The sequence below is a fragment of the Sebastes umbrosus genome, chromosome 18 (genome assembly GCF_015220745.1).
Source record: "Sebastes umbrosus isolate fSebUmb1 chromosome 18, fSebUmb1.pri, whole genome shotgun sequence".
Lineage (NCBI taxonomy): Eukaryota > Metazoa > Chordata > Actinopteri > Perciformes > Sebastidae > Sebastes > Sebastes umbrosus.
The window spans coordinates 5,945,141-5,966,254 of NC_051286.1; the positions used below are offsets into that span (position 1 = coordinate 5,945,141).

General features: G+C 38.5%; 1 protein-coding gene across 17 annotated transcripts in view; it reads right to left on the reverse strand.

Moving 5' to 3' along the window:
* The window catches only part of ptprk (protein tyrosine phosphatase receptor type K), a 128,939-nt gene that overhangs the window by 7,121 nt on the left and 100,704 nt on the right, over window positions 1-21,114 (reverse strand). For 2 of the 17 annotated variants that reach the window (XM_037750176.1, XM_037750182.1), the window contains 15 exons: window positions 18,599-18,734; window positions 15,011-15,040; window positions 11,744-11,904; window positions 10,522-10,557; window positions 7,741-7,752; window positions 7,305-7,492; window positions 5,972-6,071; window positions 5,604-5,749; window positions 3,920-3,937; window positions 3,252-3,288; window positions 3,050-3,147; window positions 2,299-2,415; window positions 1,999-2,153; window positions 1,732-1,867; window positions 231-380 (listed from right to left, as the gene is read on the reverse strand). In XM_037750176.1, coding sequence (XP_037606104.1) covers window positions 231-380; window positions 1,732-1,867; window positions 1,999-2,153; window positions 2,299-2,415; window positions 3,050-3,147; window positions 3,252-3,288; window positions 3,920-3,937; window positions 5,604-5,749; window positions 5,972-6,071; window positions 7,305-7,492; window positions 7,741-7,752; window positions 10,522-10,557; window positions 11,744-11,904; window positions 15,011-15,040; window positions 18,599-18,734 — 1,520 coding nt within the window. The remainder of the gene's footprint in view (window positions 1-230; window positions 381-1,731; window positions 1,868-1,998; window positions 2,154-2,298; window positions 2,416-3,049; window positions 3,148-3,251; window positions 3,289-3,919; window positions 3,938-5,603; window positions 5,750-5,971; window positions 6,072-7,304; window positions 7,493-7,740; window positions 7,753-10,521; window positions 10,558-11,743; window positions 11,905-15,010; window positions 15,041-18,598; window positions 18,735-21,114) is intronic. The other 15 variants (XM_037750180.1, XM_037750179.1, XM_037750177.1 and 12 more) reach the window with 15 other exon arrangements.

The following is a 21,114-nucleotide window of genomic DNA, read 5'->3' on the forward strand; positions in this document are numbered from 1 at the left end:
TCACCAAAATGTTGCTAAATATACAGCTTAGATGCTGCACCATCATTCAGAGGTTGAAGCTTTTATTGTCTGCAAAACGCTGAACAGCTGAGAAGTGGATTACGCTGCCTTGAGACACTTCTATTGACATTTTGATATTTGTTTCGTGTTGTAAAAACTCCGCTCCTAAATGCATTTTAGGATTGATTTTGGAGGTAGTGGCTGAAGATACAGATTATAATCAGGTTTACCTGGAACTCATCCTTCAGATGTGACGAGTTGGTCTGCGAGTCGATGCGGATCAGCTCATAAAAAGCAGCTTTGAACTCGCAGACTGGTATGGCTGTTTCTCCACATAGACACGCCTCTAGGATGGCATCGTGGATGAATATATACTGCTCCTGAAGACAGAGAATTCAAGACATGCACGTTATTACATACAGACACATCTTTCACTCCTAGATAACAAAAACACTCGCAAACAATAAAACACAACGTTGTCACATGGATAAGACGAGCAGCTGTGATGCCGAATGAAAGTGACACTGTGAGTGAGTGATGGCTGATGGGAGATGGGAGTTATGAATGAGATGATGACTGTCGAGTTTCGGTTTATGACACTTGTGAGTCAGTCCACGCAGGAAATTGTATTTTTGGATCATTCAAGCAGCTTCAATTCAATGAACAGACACAGAGTGAATTGAAGGCTGCTTTAGTGAATGGCTGCGAATGTCTTTGTTATGATGGATGACATAAACTGTTCTAGTTACACCGCTACACAATAATATTTCATACATTTTACAATGTGCACTGATTTATTATGAATATATTATAATGATTACATGACAGCTTGTGGTACCTACGTAATAAAAATAACTCTTTTTTCCTCCATAGACACAACGTATAGGAAATAAATATTGTTTGCAATTTCATTAGAGATGCAACGATTTATCGATTAGTTGTCAACTATTAAATTAATCGACAACTATTTTGATAATCGATTAATCTGTTTGAGTCATTTTAAAGAAATTTTTAAGAAAAAAAAGTCAAATTTCTCTGATTCCAGCTTCTTAAATGTGAATATTTTCTGGTTTCTTTACTCCTCTATGACAGTAAACTGAATATCTTTGAGTTGTGGACAAAACAAGTAATATGAGGATGTTGTCTTCTTGGGCTTTGGGGAACACTAATCCACATTTTTCATAATTTTCCGACATTTTATAGACCAAACAACTAATCGATTAATCGAGAAAATAATCGACAGATTAATTGACAATGAAAATAACTGGTAGTAGCCCTAAATTTCATCATTAAAAAAGTGTTTAGAGGGTTGGATGTGTCTGATTGTTAATATTAAATCAGGATCACGTCAAGCTACGCTAAAACATTATGGGATGGAGGTGCTTCCATTCAAGATGCCAAATGCACCGCTGTCTGCCACAGTGTAATTCATCATCCCACCACTGGATGGCGCCAAAGTAACATCTGTTAAAATCCTTGAAAAAAGTGGCTTTAAATAAATAACAATTTGACCTCTATCCCGGTCACGATAATATGCTTACAGATAAATATATATATTACATTAAATCATGCATTTGCTGTGATTATGTAGTGAGATGACATGTGAATGAATGAATGGGTGGCAGATACATGTGGTCACTTCAGCCTGCTCCATGCTGATGGCTGAAGAGTCTTACAGTGAGGGTTCATTCTAAGATGTGGATGCAGATGGAGGATGGGTAATGCAGTCACCTCAGTCTGTACCATGTTGATCCTCCTAGAGCGAAGAGCCTTCACACAGTTGTAGATGTCGACCACTCCTTCTCTCTCCGCCATGTCCAGCATGATGTCAATGACTATGAAACAGCCTGTACGCCCTGCTCCAGCACTGCAGAGAGAGACACAGAAAATCATTCATTATGTCTAGAATTGAGAAAAGAAAAGCAAATATTTTAGATGTTATGGTGCATATTAATCATGTGAGGTAGAGAATATAAAGGTCTGCTTGTGTTTCTATACCTGCAGTGGACCACAATCGGCCCAGCAGAGGGTGGATTGGAGATTTTAACTCTGCGGATGAAGGAAAGTAGTCCCGTGGCGTGATATGGAACTCCGTGATCAGGCCAGCCTGTGAAGTGGAACTGCTTGACCTCCCGCACCTCGTTGAAACCACGCTGAGTAAAGACAAAAGACATCTTTAGGTTACATTTCAACTCACACAGAAGAGACAAACACATCCTCTACATCTCTTAGGTACAAGCATTACAAATTTATCAAAATAAATGCAAAACAACACAGAGACAAAAATACATCACTCACCCTCTCCAGTGTAAATGTGCGAACCACATATTCAGCCAGAGGTTCGACCTCCACAAAAGTCACCTTGAAATCTCCGTACACCTCTGCATCATCCGGCCAATACTTATAGCACTTAACCTGTTAGAAATAACATTTAACATTTGATCAAATACAGCATAATAATTATAATAAATATGTTCAAAGACCTGGATCAAGTGGCAGATATAGCGTCTTACATAATATAAAAAATATATAATATAATGCCCTAAACATTGCAGACTTCACCAATCAAACAGTAGGACGGCAGAGGAGGGTCGCTAATTTGTTTTACTCCAGTCAGCTGATCTACATTTTTCCATTAGCAGCCACAAACACTATCAACAGAATATCTTTCTGGAATACAGTATGCATACTTGCCAACCTAGAGACCTCAAAAATAGGGAGGATTTCAAAACCAAACTGGGTTTATGTTAAATACTTTTAATTTTACTTTTAACTCTCAGGAATAAAAACTGGAATCCATTATTTCCAATGGCTTGCTCCGTGCCTCAACCCCCGGGAAAAATTGGGATGATTGGCATACGTATGAGCATACAGTATGTACTAAAGCTATTTCAAAGTGTTACATGATCCTGATTCATGATTTCTGACATGTAATTTCTTTTATCTGGCTATCCAATTGTCAATGGGCGAGTATGAACGCTGGGAAAAATGTCTCGCATATTCGAATTGCACAATAGAGTAAAAAGACGAGAGGAAAAGAGCAACTTACCCTTCCAACCTCCACCAGATTGGTTACCATGACGATGCAGGCTGACTGTTCCTGCCACACCATCCTCCAGAAGTCATACACTGTCTCGTGAACAGGACCTACACACAGATGCACAAAGACACATATTCAGTACTAGTTTGGATGATTTCTATGTGAGAAGAAAATGTATTATTATTTACAAAATCCTGTTCTATTATCTTACCCTGAGTAGCGATGTAGTGACTTGGTCTCTGGTAGCCCTGAAAACCATAAAACAACATCTCAATATCCATAAAAAAGTGTATGTTTAAAAAAAATCTTGTACCACAGTTGGAGACCTCCACAGTGCAACATTATAACTGTCAAAACTAATCTGTCAGCTTGTCTCTCACCTGTCGCGATAGAAACATTACGGAGCATCTCCAAGACGTTTATTGTAAAGTTAAAGCAGAATTTTATTGTCGATATAATTAATGTAATTGTCATTTTTGGGTTGAGTTGAATCTGTCTGAATCATCAAAACAAAGCTGCAAAATTATGCTCAAAGTGAGGACCTGTCAAAAATCTACAGATGACTCTGTATTGATGCCTATCACCTCTATAACAACTGTCAGGTGTAAAAAGCGTTGTCAACCACTGATTGGGATTTCCTGATGCCAGTAAGACAAAAACAGCTACTACGCATAAGCAAATTTACAGCACACTGTGGGATGTAAGGAAGACCAATGGGAGGGCAGGATGGAGTGAAATCCTTCATGCATCAGACGCCCCAGCAACTCAAGATATACAAATATTAACGTGACTCGATGCACGTAGCGGCGAGTGTGTGAATGGACGTAGAGGTGTGAAGGTTTGAAGGGCGTGAATGAAAGAATCCACAGTGATACTTACATCCCTGTACAGCCAAATCTACAGCCCAAGCCACAGGCAGAAAGAACGAGTGGAAGAAAGAAAGAAAGAAAGAAAGAAAGAAAGAAAGAAAGAAAGCACAACAATGTCAGAGAGAGTCAATCAGAAAAAGAAAAGTAGCATTGATATAATGGGAGTTTGAACAGGACATGCAGAAAAAAAAACATGATATAAAGCTTTAGAATTAGACTGTATAGAAAGGACACTTCCTGATGTCGTTTGACCTCCTCACAGCAAAAAGACAGCTGGTTGTTTACATCTCATTTTTGACTTAACTGTAGTTGTACCAACAGAGATAAGCTGGATAGTGTCCACTCTATTCATCCTAATTCTAGCTTATTGTGGATGGTAGCATGCATGTAATAGTTTTAATGGAAGGTAATGATGATATCGAAGAACATGCCAGAAGCAGTATTAGCATTTTTAAAAAAGTACAACGTGAGAGACTAACATGCAGATGATTGGTTGTGAAGGTGACAGCAGAGTGGAGATGTAGGGATGGACAAAGATGAATGAATAGATGTGTGTGTTCAGATGGAGTTATGCAGTGATGAGTGAATGGACAGACAAACGATAGATAACCATAGAATGGATGAAAATGGATGAATGGACCTATACTGTAAAAATAGACACTACATTTAGTAGGTTAAAACATAGTTTCAACATTTAGTCTCTCTATATATTTTTGTTTCACTGGCTTTCTAAACTTTTTACTTAATTTGTTTACCTACAGAATCCTGCAAACACTTTTATTATATTTTATTTTTACTGATATCAGCAAAGTCATTAGCTCAGATTGCACAAAAAGTAGTTGTTGGATGTTACAAGGACTGTGATAAATGCAAATGCAGATCCCACTGTTCCGATTGCATAAAAAAGTAAACTTCTTTAACTCAGATTTTATACATATGGTGGTGTGTTCTTTATAATATGAGAGTTTTCCTAAAATTAAAGAAACAAATCTCATGATACGTATCATATCGGCAGATTCTTGCCAATACGCTAGTATTTAGGGGGAAAAAACTAAGGCTCTGTAGAGGATTTAAGTTAATGTTCCGTAAGTTTTATGATATACTGTCATCGATTAAAAGATGAACGGACTGAGGGCTAAATGCAGCGACTTAAAGGAAATACTCTTGTTCAGTTTCTTGCTGAGAGTTAGATGAGAAGATTGGACCACTTTCAAGAGAGGCTTTAAGTTTATGGTCCTTAAGTTTTATGCTAAAGTGTAAAAATGACAAGTTGTGGTTTAACTGGGTGTCATGTACCAGACTATTTCTTCCTGGAGGCACACTTGTCGAACTATTTAATTAAAAGAGAGATTATGAAGAAATAACAACATTTCTCTTTGTGTAGCTCTTAGCATTATATGGTTGTCCAATTTCTGTAGTCCAACTAAGTCCAAATGATGACTTAGAAATCTACCGTTTTAGTTCATGTAACTCATTTAGACTAAACTGTAATTTAAACTGGCTGCATCAGGATACTAATGATGGATGCACACATGAATACATGGATAGAGACAGGAGAAAGACAGCAAAACTGACACTTGAGAATGACACATGTACGTGTATGTATAATGATGTGTTTTCGGGGGTGGCTGGATGCGTAAAATGGCACGATGGATGACTAGTAGACGCAATAAAGGTATAGAGGCCTGACATACGAGCGAGGGAGTGTGGTTTCGTTGGTTTCGTTGGGAGCCAATAGTAGCATTCGATGCGTTTCCACTTACATCGATGTAGTTGGCGTTGATGTAGTCGGAGGAGGGGTCGTCTTCTATGGGCTGGAGAATAACCCTTGAGTGGTCATCTAAAGAAAGACACAAGAGGACAGTGTTGGAGAGAGCAACAGAGAGAGGGACAGTGACATAGAGAGGAAAGCGAAAAGACAGAGAATATTTTGTTTTAGGACATTTTAGGACATGTATTGTATGTATTTTTTCTTCTGTCTCTTACCCCCCTCTTTCTTCCTCCTGTAAAGCACGTTGTAACTTCTGCTCTGAACATAAATAAATAAAGTTTGCTTGCTTACATGCTATAATGTTCCCATAGCGGTTCTTGGTGCGGTTCTGCTCCTTCTTGGCCACGTCCCAGGAGGCCGACTGGCCCTCGAAGAAGCTCTGTATCACCAACAACAGACAAAACAACACAAAAGGAAATTACACGTCTTGGATCTTAAAAAATAATCACTCCTACTGGACGTCTCTGAGCAGAAAGAAGTACTTGAATGACTTTATTCCACGGGTATACGAGTGGTGACATAGTGCTTATTAGATACATAAACAGAGGAAATAAAAAAGGTTTGCAGCTCTTTGACTGTTAGTCAATAAAGCAGAAAATACTCTCAAATTAAGAGGCAATTCAACCCTAATAGTCATTTTATCATTTTAATGGAAAGCCAAAACATCCAATAAAGAATCATTGATTTTCTTTATGAGTTTTTTGTTGCTCTCTACATTAAAAATGTGTGTTTAATACATTTCAGATATCTTAATGTATTGCCCTGTCAAGTCCTCCGATATAGAATCAGAAATATCCTTGTCTGGGTTTTACTTAAACGGATAGTTCAGGTGTTTTGAAGTGGGGTTGTATGAGGTACTTATCCATAGTCAGTGTATTACCTACAGTAGATGATGGTTGGCACGCCCCCAGTTTGGAGAAACAGACAGGAGTTACCACACGGAACCAAATGTACGGCAGAGAAACGTTTTACAGACACTTAACTTAGTTTGTTTGCACTATTGTGTGACTTTGGTGAATCCAAACTAACCAAAGTCACACAATAACACAAACAAACTAAACAATGGATGCAGCAGTAGACCAGCAACTCCCGTGTCTGCTAAGTAAAATTACTGTTTTTTTCAATGGAGTCTGGTTGCTTTGGTGAGAGCAATCGATAATGGCTTCAGTTCCCTGTTGAAAACATAGACTGTATAGCTGTCTCACAGCCAGGTAAACTGGCAAAAATATTCTAAATATAGTGTACACTTAAACTGGTATTGATTTTTTTAGGTGGGCCTTTCTTTGAGGTGTGTAAAATATGTGTTGCTGTCGGCCCTGTCCACAGCAGTACATTGATTTGCTGCCGTGTGGTAACTCCTGTCTGCTTCTCAAAACTGGGGGCGCGCAGATCGTCATCTACTGTAGGTAATACACTGACTATGGATAAGAACCTCATACAACCTCACTTCAAAACACCCAAACTATCCCTTTAAAAGTACAAACACTACTTGTAAAAACAACATTAACATGACTGCTTCTACTTGTAAGGCATTTGCAATTTTTCCTCCTGTAACCAACCAGGCTATTAATACTATTACTGCTACTAGTACTATTAATAAACATACTGTTTATAATAATCTTACTTCATACTCCTCCTTAAAGCCGTAGCTGTCGGATGTTTTCATCAGGTTGATGTGCTGCAGAAGGTCGGCCACTCTGATGGCCGGGTGGAGCTGTCCCGTCTGATAGGGAGACTCGGTTCCTTCACAGTGATACCGAGGAACGTCCAGGAGCCGGCTGTTCTCCGCTGCAGAGGCACTGTGGTTCTCATCTACAACAAGACAGAAAAATACTGGTCAGTTCAATCACAAATTAACCAAAATTTGTGTTGTATTTATCAGTGTTTTGTACCGTCCAGGGTAAAAAAAAAAAAGGTCTTCTGTTTATATAAAAGCAACAACACAATGACTTTTCCATCTTCCCAAAACCAGTACTAGCTGCTGGCTTTGAGCTATTACCATAAGAAAACACTGCATTTTCCTCCAACCATTACTCTCTTTGTTTTCTGTCTATACTCACCAGTGATTGGAACTACATGTCAAAGCAGCAGAAAAAGAGAAAAGCAAAAAGGTTTAGTCAGACGGCAGGATAAGAGGATTTGTTAGTCAGACTGTGAACTACTTTGACAACTTTGATCAAGGACTCCAAAGGTTTATACATAATGGATGATGAAAACAAAAAAGCAGATGATCTCACAAAACAATGGAGCATGGCCCAAAAAACATTAAGTGCCACTTTGCTAAAACATCTAGAGCAACATGAAAGACACTAAGAAACAGAACACAATAACAAGTCTACTGCAAAGCCCTCTAGTGGCATCATCCGCTGCTATTTACAACTACGTCACTTCATTCAACCAGCTGCAGCTGATTCAGAACGCTGCTGCACTAAGACCAAGAAAGTGGATCACATCACTCCAGTTCTGAGATCTTTACAAAAGCTTCCTGTTTGTCAAAGAACTGATTTCAAAATAATACTGCTGGTTTATAAAGCATTGAATGGTTTAGGGCCCAAATACATGATCTTCTGCTACATTATGAACCATCCAAACCTCTCAGGTTGTCTGGGACAGGTCTGCTTTCTGTCCCCAAAGTCAAAACTATAAACATGGAGGAGCAGCGTTCACTTTTTATGCTCCATATATCTGGAAAAAACTCTCAGAAAACTGCAGGTCCGCTGCAACTCTCACTTCTTTTAAATCAAGTCTGAAGACGTTTCTGTTTGCCTGCTTTTTATTAAATCAAATAATTATTCAGTGTAACTTTAATTATTGGATCTTATCTTGTTTTTTATTATATATTCTCTTGGCTTTTTAATAACTGTTTTTAATTGTATTTAAATGTCCTTTTGTGGTGTGTTTCTTATGCACTTTTTTCTCGATGATTTTACTTTGATTTATGTAAAGCGCTTTGAATTGCCTTGTTGCTGAAATGTGCTACCGTATATATATATATATATATATATATATTTATATAAACTTGCCTTGCCTTCATTCAGTAACTGCTGCTTCAAACATACTGCATATTTCACTCTACTATCCCAAGGTTTCTACACCTTCCTTACACATTATAATAGTAAAAGTAGATGGTTTTATTCAATATTTACAAACTTCACATCATCAGCATACTTCAGTATCTGAACCTATATGATACATCTGTTATATGTGGAATAAAACTATACATTTTAACCACAGGTGAGCAATCAGAAAGGCTGCATGTTTAATTATCATGTGAGTATAGCATGATAATTAACATAATTAACTTTGCATTTTCAAAGCTTGTATATGTTGAGAAAGTATTTCAATTGCAGGTAATTATGGGGTCAGATTGTTGCAGAACTACCAGGTGAGCGTTTCAGCGCTGTGGGGGTTAATGTGAGTCGGCAGTAGTAAAGCACAGACTGACAGGTTGTATAATGGAGTAGCTTGGGGGGGTTTGCAGAACAACCGACTGATTTCATCTTTTTTATTTCATCTCAACTGATGCTTTTCTCTGCTCCGAGGACATGTTAGCTCATTACTGATTGTTAGAGGTTTGCTGAAGCCCTCGTCAGGCCAATTAGCAGTAAACTTGACCCGACACTGCCTCTTAATTCGCTACTTCCTGCTACTTCTTCCCACTCTGTGATGTGATTGGCCAGGACAGATTGTAACTGCAGCCTTCACTCCGCATTAGAGGTTGTGGATCGGTTAATTAACACAGTTTGGTGGCGTCGTGGATCGCGAAGCCCCTTAAGGGTATGTTAGAAGTCTGCATCACGCTGCAGTGTCAACACTAGAGTGAACTAAAAAAATAAACACGTTGCAGTGCAACACTGGAGCTGGAGGAACATCCGACTTGGCAAAAACTACAGCTTTCACAATTCAGACCGGGACATCAGCAACAAAACAAGCTTAGGGAATATCACAGATGGTAGATACTCGAGCACACTTCGAGATCTAGCGCATAGAGAAAGCTCTGCCAAACACACAGGCCTGTAGGCACCAAGTTATTCACTGTCACTTCATGTCACAGATTTAATCTGCAGTCGTTTTGCGGTGGCAATGGTGACAAATTGTCTTCCTCCTTTTAAGCATTAGTTTCTGTCGTTTTTGGGACAGGAAGTGGCATACCTTCAAACAACTCAAAGCTGTGGAAATAATGAGGTCTCTGAGGGAGAATGATGGTAATTACTGTGAATATCAATAACGCTAAGTAGGAAACAGAAAACCATGGCTGGGATTGGGAGTGATTGAACCTGGGGAAAACACAGTACGACAGATGAAGTGCTTGGCTGTTGGAGTTTTATAGTACCGGCTATGTTTTACACAGAGAGTTGGCAATAGGTGGCTACAAAAGATAAAAGATGAACACACTGTTTTGCCATCCTCATATATTCTAATCCATTACACATCTTTAGATTGCCTTTGAACCAAATCCAGCTACTTTGTATTTGTGTTTTTGTAGTGTTTCTCTTTCATTAACTCATTTCAGTGTAGAACTGCATTTCTGTGGTAATATTAGAGAGGTTTGTTAAACATGTAGCACTTCTAAAATGTAGATAAGAGACAGTGCTGTGGTACTAAAACTCCAATCAAGCCAAACTATCCACCCACAAAACTTGACAGAGGATGCAGGATGTAATGGGAACTTTGACCATATCTGACATTTTAACTGGTGTTTTGGACACAAAGTTGGGACCTACATGATGACGCACAAGACGGGGCTACAAGCACGGGGGGCTTTAAGATGGAGATGGGTGATCACTAAAGGGAGCTGGTGGTGAATAATGTGACATATCCAACCATGCCAGAAGTCTCACCTAGCACAGCAGTAGGAACCAGAGGATCGTTGGGCACTGTGGGAGGAAACACGGTGAGGAAACGTTCTAAATTTCAACGTTACTCAAACGTACATGAGAGAACCTAAAAGTGAGCAGTGAACATCAGGAAAATTCTGTGTATGGCTGCTGATGGACGACACGTTCCTCCAGCCATGACTTAAACATGAGTAAAAATGTTACATCTTAAGGATCATCTATCCGGTAAAGCCATGAATTATTTAACTTGAGACAGAAATGATTTATCAGCAGTTCTTCCGTTCACACATCAGACATAAACACGTACACTTTCTACACTGACATTGGCCTTTGATCAGGCAAACACGACATTGATTATTGGCAACTCCGTGTTATAACACTCTAAACTGAATATTTTTGGGTGTTTTGGACTGTTGGTCATACAGAACAAGACATTTGAAGACATCACTTTAGACTCTGGGCAACGCATCCTCATACAACGGTTGGTATGATATCTTACGAAAAGTCCGTCTTCACAGGAAACAACTTGGTTTAGGCAACAAAGCTATTTAGTTAGGTTTAGGAATATATCGTGGTTTGGGTTAATATAACTCCGGAATTGGCATTACTTAAGTACGGAAGTTGTGGTTTCAAAAGGGGAACGAAGGTCGGTCTCCTGGGGTTAAAGTCCGGTGATTTTTGAACCACCCATCCACCCTGACCTCCTCCTTACGTGGCGTTTATCGCTCTTTATACTTCCTGGTTCACAATTACATGGATAATATACAAACTGATTTTGTGGGATACTTACATACGAATTACAGTGCATTACTTTTTGTAGATATAGCTATGAACGGTGTATGAGAGCAGCCTAGTCTGGGAGACTTCGATGGATGTTTTTCACTATTTTTGGACGATTTAGAGAACAAATGATTTACCCAAAAAACAATCACAAGATTCATCAGTCATGAAGATCATTCTAGTTTTGTCCACATGTAAATGCTGTAATGAAAACTGAGCTTGAGAACTGTAACTTGGCTGTTAATTAGAATAACCTTACAATTGCAAAATTCGAGTCTCATCAGTGAGGATAGAAGAGAGGAAAGATGAAAATACGTAGATGTGTTAGAATGGAAAAACTGAATATTAGATTATAGACAGAGTTGTGTTCTGGTTAATACTACAGACTGTTTATGGTTAGAAATTATAATAATAATATTTATAATAGTCTTGTTTGTGAACCTACATCTGTTGTTGTAGTTGTGAGAGTCCATGAATGTCACAGCCATGGGATCTTCTCCGTGCAGAGTGCTCTGGTCAGCATAGCTGCGATCCATGGCGTTCACCATGTGGGTCATTTCCTGCCGCGTCGTTCCGATGGCGTCTTTACGTTTTTTAGCCAGTTTCCTGTCGGGGGGCAGAGACAGACACAGTCAGGCATCTTATAAACAAATACACAAACATCAGCTAGCCTGCAGACCGCCGCCTTGTAAGGAAGAGTCTCAAATTTTAAAGTAGAGTATGATTTTGTCTTTTTTTCGGTGATATAAACACGGCCGGGGGGGCTGCAGGCTGCTGAGTCACGATGCAGAGTTTAGATCCAACAGAAGAGAAGAAAGGTGGGGAGAAGAGAAAAAGAGAGGAAGAAAAGAGGAGAGAACAGGCAAGGGAGGTAGAGGAAAGGCTTGTTTGTAAATGGCAGCATATAACAGGCTCAGCGGAGGGAAAATAGCATCTAATACAAACCCGGGGAAATGACCTATGACCGACAAGCAAAGGAAAAACCTGTTATCAACCTCGGCACCAGAAATGAGCTGTCAGATGAAAAGTTTTATTCTCAAATCGATTTCTAGTTGTTTGAAAACTCTTCACATTTTGTAATTCCACGAGGGAGGCTTTCAATAAAGCAAAAGCAAAAAAAATTAAATATTTGGTTTTCATCCGACAGCAAAGATAGGAAAAAATCCCATTAACACAGGGAATGACTTTTGATCTACAGAAGCACAGGAAAAACCATTTACCAACCAAAGTACCACAGTTATCATCATATGAGTAGCAGACCTCGAGGTCACATCGTGAACGAGTAAAGAATAAGGAACTGTAGACTGTCTTTCTAGGAAAGATATGTTTAGAGATACCTGATTTTTATATTTGAATCTGCTATTTTTCTTCACAGGCTTTTGTTATATTGTGGAATTAAATGCCAGAAACCGGTGTCTGATGAAGAAAAATAACTGTTTAAAATCTAAACATCGAGGTATCATTTTCAGTTTTAACTCTCTCTCAGTGTGTGCAATCCATAAAATCCCAGGAAAAGTAACCGTAGAGGGCTTAATAACTCGGAGCATGACAGAGCATGCAGGAACATTTTGTACCCAGAGCCATAGATGTACATCAGTTAGGACAACATCTGTCTGAACAGCAGAGCAAACATTTATTATGATTATGTTTGAATTAGTTAGTTACCCACTTGTTTGAGCTCAAACATGAAGGTAAAAAATATTCTCTCAGAGGTTTTTGATGAAGAAATAAATGTTTGACTGTTGCGTAACTGATATATATATATATATATATATATATATACGGCTCTGACTTCTTCCCAGTGAACAGACAGAGAGCATGCTTTGTTTTATTGTATATTTTACCTCTTCACCCCAAAACGCCACCTCTAAGACCACACACACATATAATACACTCACACACTCACACTCAGGAACATTGATTTAACTGCTGGCCAGCTGTTTATGTGGGTGTTTGTGTGTGCATTGTCCAACAGAAAACATGAGAATAGGAAAGAAGGCGATACATGTATTATAAACCACCATATGCTGCGTACTAGTACTGTATATAGCGAAGTAGAAACAGAGAGAAGGAGAGGAGGGGAGCTGTGACCAGAACTAGAGCGAGTTTTTTTTTACTGTTTTAATAATTTTTAAGATCTGGATTGTAAAATTTAATTGCAAATTGATTTTGAGCGCAATATGTGTTTATAAAAAGTACTGTAATATCTATTGAACATGCCGGATCATTAAAATGGTAAATATATGCCGAGACACCCTGCAAATCTCTTAATAAGAAATAACAAAACTAAAAACATAGCAACATGATCCTCTCCTGCAAAAAGGTTGTCTTTGTAAAAGTGGTTTGGACAAAATATACCCGGAGATGAATTTATAAATGTGAAACGGGGTTACAATGTTCTGTATGAGGACATTAAGAGAAATTGTAGACAGTAAATGTTTTTCTGATAAATGTATTTGAATAGATGCTACATTGTCTTGCCATTTAGTTCAGAAGATATTTGTCTGCCCATTTTATCAAATCAAATTGCCTCTCTCTTCATCACTAATGAGAAAAGCCTATTTTTTATTTTTCCGTAGTCCTAATAATGTGAAAGAACAACACAAGAGAAATGCATTAGAAAGATATTACACATGTATTAAACATATTTGCAGATTCTAAGAGTTAAAGATTTGTTCGATTATAACAATCTATGAACTATTACATGTAGATGTAGATTTACAATAAATCACTGCTTTAGGATACAAGATTAAAGGTCTTATTTATAACATTTTTATGTAGACAAATGTTTTTTTTAAATAAATGATAACCTGTCATGCTACATTTTGTTCGTCCGGTGAATGCCGACACAAGCTGGTGATGAATAAATGTCAATATTTATTTATTAATTTGTTTTTGTTACTGCTAAATAGTTAACTCTTTTTAAAGGAAGTACAATGAGGTGTTTAGGGATCCATTTTGGTCACAGCCGGCGAGAGACAATAAGAGACAGAGTAGAGAAGTAAAGAGTACCCACGACACGAGAAAACCCACCAACAACTACCAACATCAGAGCCGTGTGCTCCACACAGGAAGCTGACCCAGAAAAGAGACGCTGAGTTCCCATGATACCTGTGACTTGATGGGCGGATGGATGATCACATGACTACATGCACACAAAGAGCTACAAGTCACAAGTGCAGCATTCTTTTTTCAAATAACACGCTTTAGGCCTGTGTTGTCCCACTTTGGCCTGCTTTTGTTCTGGTTTATGGCCCACTTTGGCCTTCGTAAGCCTGCTTCAGAGCAACTTTGGAGCATGTAGAGGACACCGGGGCTGAGGTCAATTCACTGTCAGTTCAGTCCCTTTCAAATTTAATTTGTTAATAATGCAGCAATTATTTATTATATAGTGTTATTTTTATTTTAGACAAGAAACCATCAACATTCTCTTGCAAAAAAAAGAGTTTTTAATGTCTAAACATTTAAAAATAATTATATAAATGGTTGAAAATCCTGACCTGACTGACATGAAAGTGAACTGACCCCCACCCTGGCGAGGCGTCAATGAGGATGGCTTTGGCTGGTTGGTCAGAGCTGGAAAATGTGTTTTGTCTTGAAAAAAGTATACTGCATCTTTAAAAATAATAACAACAACTAGCCACTAATAATAATTCGCCCAATAAGGTAACAGCAGCTGGGTGAGCTGATTGTTGATTGGTTGTTTACTTACAGGTAATAAGAGTATGAATAGTAGGTCCTCCTGGGGTTGTGAGCCAATCAGAAAAGCAAAGAATGAGACACAAGGGTCATGAATATGCAAATTAGGACAATACTGTCCTGTCCCAACCAGCAACAACAGAAACAGAAGAAAACACCTTTTGATTTGCTACAACTTGAGGGTCATGCAAGGGGTTGTTATTATAACTACGGGCCCTATTTCTTTAAAAAAAAATGCTAAATAAATACTACAAAACAAGCTTATAAAACTATTGCTAAAATAACGAACTATCAATATTAAACTATATATTCATGCAATATTTTAAAGCTGCATTTACTGTAACCTAAAGGCCCTGATTAGAGGTTTTTTTAGCCCTAATCAGCCAATCACATAGACGGTAAACTCCTAAACAAAGCTATCCGATCTGTATAACACCACGCAGCTCGCTTCCTGTAAAGCAAGCATGATGTCATTGCGATGTCATCATGTCCCACCATTTTAAAGATGCAGTATTGTTCAAAGTTGTAAAAGGTTCAATGACGATGAAGATTGATCTCCCCAGAAACCTCAATGGAAAACTGCTAAACGCTGTCAACACAACTTCACACTCATGAGGGTCACAAATCCTTTTGATAACATTCAAATCCTTTTCCCAGTTGTCACAGTTTAGTTACACATCAATCTAAAAATGTCAGATCTGTTTTCATAGCTCAAAACAAAGATGCATTATAACTGAAATCCAACTATTTAGGACTCACTAAGTAGCTTTTATATCCCATGCAGAGATATGCAAATACGTTTTCTCAACCAGAAACTGCTGTCATGAGTTGATCAATGTTGGTTGCCGCAAGATGTCATATGCTCTCATAAATCAAACTAAAAATGTAACTAAATGAAAAGGTAATACAAAAAAGTATATACCTAGAAACAAACTTACTTGGAAATATGCAATGCCCAAAAATACCATTGATCTTCAGCAGCTGCTAATATATATTTTCAACCTGTCAGAAATGCAATTAAAGGGATAGTTTGGGTGTTTTGAAGCCTCCAGTTTGGAGAAACAGACAGGAGTTACCACACGGGAGCAAAGCAGTGTACTGCTCTGGACGGGGCCGGCAGCAAAACCTATTTTAACATGATGTTATACCTCCTGTGGCGGTCCTTGAACACTTTGTGATCTACCGCTAACGTTTACCTCCTCTAGTCTCCTCGTGCCCAAATGCATGAACGCAGCATGAGCTGGTTATTGTTCAAAACAACAATAGATGCTTAATTCAGTTCCTCCCAGCTGTGCATGGAATTACAGAGTAGTAAACAACAGTTGCCTCCCAAAAAATCTACCAGTTTGGACCAATTTTCTGTTATAAAAAGGCCTAAAATCCTCAGGGGGACAGGTTGTGTTCGGTTACCGTAATCAGGCCGAGGAGAGCAAACTGTGGATCAAACACTGTCAAGCTTTTGGATGACGGTGAGTTGATTTCAAACACTGTTGGGCATCACAAAATAGTCCTGCAATAAATAGAATATTTCTATCCTCCACTTTAAGCTCAGGTCTTTTGGATGTGCTGTATAAATAAACTTGCCTTTTGATATAATTTACAATCACACTTTGACACTAAATCTGCTGCTGGATCTCATGAATCCATTAAAAGAATTAGAATAAAAAGACGGAGGTCACGAGGCTGCCAGAGCAAAGTTCTCCGGTGACGAGAGTTCATTACTGACTGAGATTTAATGACTTTAATTGTTTTTGATCTACTGAGTGAGATCCTGATTGGTTGTAATTGACTGTTTTCCTGGTTGCTCTCTAAAGCCTCTGGCAAGACGCACTACTTCAGCGCCGTCTCCTCAAAGAGACCGTCGATGATTACAAGTTGACGATAATTAATCTTGTAACGTGTTGAAGATACATGGTGGTCAATGAGCAAATCAAGCTATCTCTGTTTATACTTTATATGAATGAAGAATAGATGCGATACGAGGCACTCAACATGAATGTATCTGAACCTGAATATGCAAATGAGGTTTCTAATTATTCTCTTTTTAATGAGGCACTCAGGTTCCCCGAACACCAGAGTTTAATTGAAAGGTCACAGGAAGAACGCCGTGTTTAGTAATAGTTAATTATTACACATATACATACTCGTGTTCACGACTTTAGAAATGTGCATGCGCGCATATGCACCCGCACGCCCTGAAAAATACAAAGACATAATTCAGCCTGGTGTAGCCTCACAGTTACTCAGGTTTGATGAATAGAGAGCAGGCTATATGCCAAACAAAACTTGTCTAGACTTGAGATGGGGGGGGTTTGACTCTCCTCACAGCTTCACAGACTTTTGACGTGATAATATTACACAATTCTCATAAGTCACCACTCAGCCTTGAAGGCTGTCATGTTAATAAACCCCCCAAAAAACAGTAATCACACTAACTTATGTTAGAATTAGGATAAGAGTTATCGGTGACACTGTCTATGACGCCCATGTCTATAATGCATTATAAACATACTTTTAAATGTGTTATAATCTGCTTACAGGACTGTATATTTATAGTTATAAGCACTGCAGCTGCATTATCATGTTGTAGCTGCATTCTCATGTTGTAGCTGTGTTTAGCCACCACATGGTGGAGCCCTGCACCAAACTATCACCTCACAGGACAAAACAGTGACACCAGGAACAACTGTGACTCTTCTACATGCTATTCTACAAGTGAAGGATGAGATTTATATATATATGGAAAGAGACACAATGATTCTGAAATATCATTCTTTCAGTCTCTGTGTTCACATTTTCTTTAATTTTTCCTTTTTTTCTAACAAAACAAACCCCTTTTAAGTGTAATCTACCACATCACACTAAATGAGAAATTGTTGTGCTTTAATTCTTTTAAGTGTGAACCTAAATGAATGAAGTGTATGCCATGTTCACTCTCCACTTTCCAACATTTTGCTTTTTCCTCAATCATCTTGGCCAAGATCTCCTTTTCTTTGCACAACGTCTCCTTTCAACTCTAAAACACCACATTCTGGGTTTCTATTAGATGTCTGTGATGTGTTTATATAATGAATGTGTGCTGTAATATTCTAAATTTAATCTTGACGTCTTCTGCTTGAGGATCTCTTTCACTGTGTTTCTCTTTCTTACTCTCAGTGAGTTGGCTGTTCTGAGTGGTTGTTTTGTCTATTTTGATTCAACAGCTGCACTGTACAAGAAAAAAAAACAAAAAAAAAACACAACATATCCTCAGATCTCTCCCGCGCTAAATCACAACAACTGTGAGGCAGAAGTTTCTAATTTTGGAAACACCATATTTTCACAGTGGATCTCAGGAAAAAAACAAGCCTTCAGCTCTTTAAAAACAGAACAAACTTGAGGAAGTGATCGGGCTGGTTCTGAAGGGAGATCAACGTTTATGGTGGATGGATGGAAGATGGTGTTACTACAGCAAATACTTGGACCAACACACAACAAGAGAATGGCTTTAGGTGTGTCTGTGTGTGTTGCATCTGCATGTGTGTTGGTGTGGTACTGTTGTTCTTCACGATACTCTTCATTAAAGCTGTTATAGCGGGCGTGGTTAAGACCTGTCACTCACCTCTTCTTGACCAATAGGATGGCTACCAGCACCAGCAGTATAAAGACGAGAACACCAGCGCTGATCCCAGCGATCTTCACCACCCGGTCCGTCTGTTTAGCGGGGTCAGGGATGACTTCTGGCTCCTCTGTAGCACCTGGAACATTTATAATGACAATAAAACATTACAATTACATCATAATATCAAACTACCAGAATAATACAGTAATTATTGTTTCTTTTGAAATATTAGGAGTGGACTAAATCTCATATTACATCCCCATTTGTAAAACATTGGTGTATTTACAATTAAAAAAAGGTATGCTTCAGTGGAAAGCTGTTAAATGACATTAAAGGGACATCTCAGCAGGACTTTAAAATCTTAGTTTCCTTAGAAAAATGGCAACATCTTAAAATACTGCAGAAAAATAAAAAAATCCAAAATGAAGGATATGAAAAGTAGTTTTTGTAAGTTGTAGTTTTCACTTTCATATTTTTTATTTCTTGAGTGATCTCACGGAGTTAAAGAGGCCCTATCATTCTAATTTTGAGGTGCATACTTGTATTTTGGGTTTCTACCCTAACATGTTTACATGCTTTAATGTTCAAAAAACTCATATCGGCAGCGTCTCATTGGTCAGCTGGCCCACTCTTTTGTGTTTGGGCAACCGCACCAAACTCCGCTCCAGCTCAGCTCTAACTAGCTTTGTTTGAGGGCGTGCCAAACTGGCCACTAGACGGGTATTATGCAAATGCGTTAATTGGTGACATCACCACATTACGGTTTCAGGCGTTTCAGTGTTTCTGTGCCTTTGACGTGGATATCACTCACTAAAATACTTAAAGCTTTTTGAGCCTGATGTTTCTTTGTGTTCTTGTACAGTTATCATGTCGGCCACTGCTGTTGGAAAGATGCTATCCATCTAGAGAATACATGTGTATAAAATATCCAGTTTCCAGTAGATCTTTTTTTCTTGACAAGCTATTTTTTCAAGCTTTCAATACATCTTCTATAAGACACTGAAATTATGTTTTTGTAATATGATGAAGAAGTAGTAGCTTAAGAAACAGAAAGACTAACAATTGATATTATCGTCAAAAGCTTTTTTTTGTGGAGAGAGCTGTATAATATCGGACAAAGAAAAGTAAAAAAGTGATCATCTTTCCACCCAAACTCTCTATTTTTTAAAATAATCTTCTGGGGCAGCAAAGTAGTCCAATAAAACCAAACCCACCAGCCAACTAAGCTTTCCAGGAAGCTTGATCTTCAGCTGTGTAGACCTCTACATGTTGCTCTTTTGCACTGACTGTAAGCCTGTTATACAAATAATAGATTCTTGGCACTATCTGAAGTATTTACGCAACCCCGTGTCACCTAGGGCTGGAAAAGTATGCCACCTAACAGCCTCAGGAATTATGTTTGTTTTCTCTCAAGATGTCTGTACAAAATGCCCTCACATCAGGAAAGTGGTGCTTGTGATAAGGAAACAAATCCCGATGAGCCATTTAAACAGGAGGGTTTAATCAGGCCTGCGCTAAAGATCAGGTAAATATCAAGACTCTAAATATTCCTTGTAAAGCAAAGTCAGACAACTGCCAACACAAATGCCATGGTAACTGTCATTCTGGATCCAGATATAGCCAAAAGTTCTGTTTGAGGAGCTTATTTGGCTCACAGTTCGAAATTAACAGTTAATTCTCCGTTAATATGACTGCTATTTAATAATGAACAAAAAGAGATTGCTTCTACCCACCAACTGTCACCTCTACTGAAAAGAGTATGTGTTTTACAGACGACATATGGGCATAAAGCAGATGTAGTTTTCGCAACACAACAAAGAAACAAGACTCTACAGACTCTGAGAGTCGATGCCAGCAGGTCTGTGAGGCTGAACTCTGCTCTGAGCTCAATGCTAACGTTAGAATGCTAACATGCTCACAATGACAAATGAGCGGGTATAACGTTTACCATGTTCATCGTCTTAGTTTAGCATTTTAACATGCTAACCTGTTCCTAATTAGCACAACATACAAAGTATAGCCATAGACCGTATTAAAAGAAGTGGACGTAGTCGTCACCCATTGGTTTGTGGGCTGATGTTTTGAAGCCTTGAGTTCGGCATTTTGGCTGTCGCCATCTTGGTTTTTTGCAACCACAAGTGAGACGAGAGGGTGGAGAAAAGTACATTTGAACGGTGAATAGGACAAAATGTTACAGTTAACTTTCATGAACTGAAAACATACTGAACGGGTTAAAGTCGTAAGACGAAAACACGAACAACACCCAGACCGGACAACGCCTCGGTAGCAGCCTGTCAATCACAAGGTAGCCACGCCCGAAAGCATCCCCTGCTTTACGGTCTATCTGACTCTAAATTGGACCATCATTTACTAAATGAACATCATGCTGTATTGAAGAAGACTTGAAACTAGCGATTGAGACCATAAACTCATGTTTCCAATGTTTACTGAGGTAATAAATCAAGTGCGAAGTAGGCTCATTTTCTTGTAGACTTCTATACAATCAGACTTCTTTT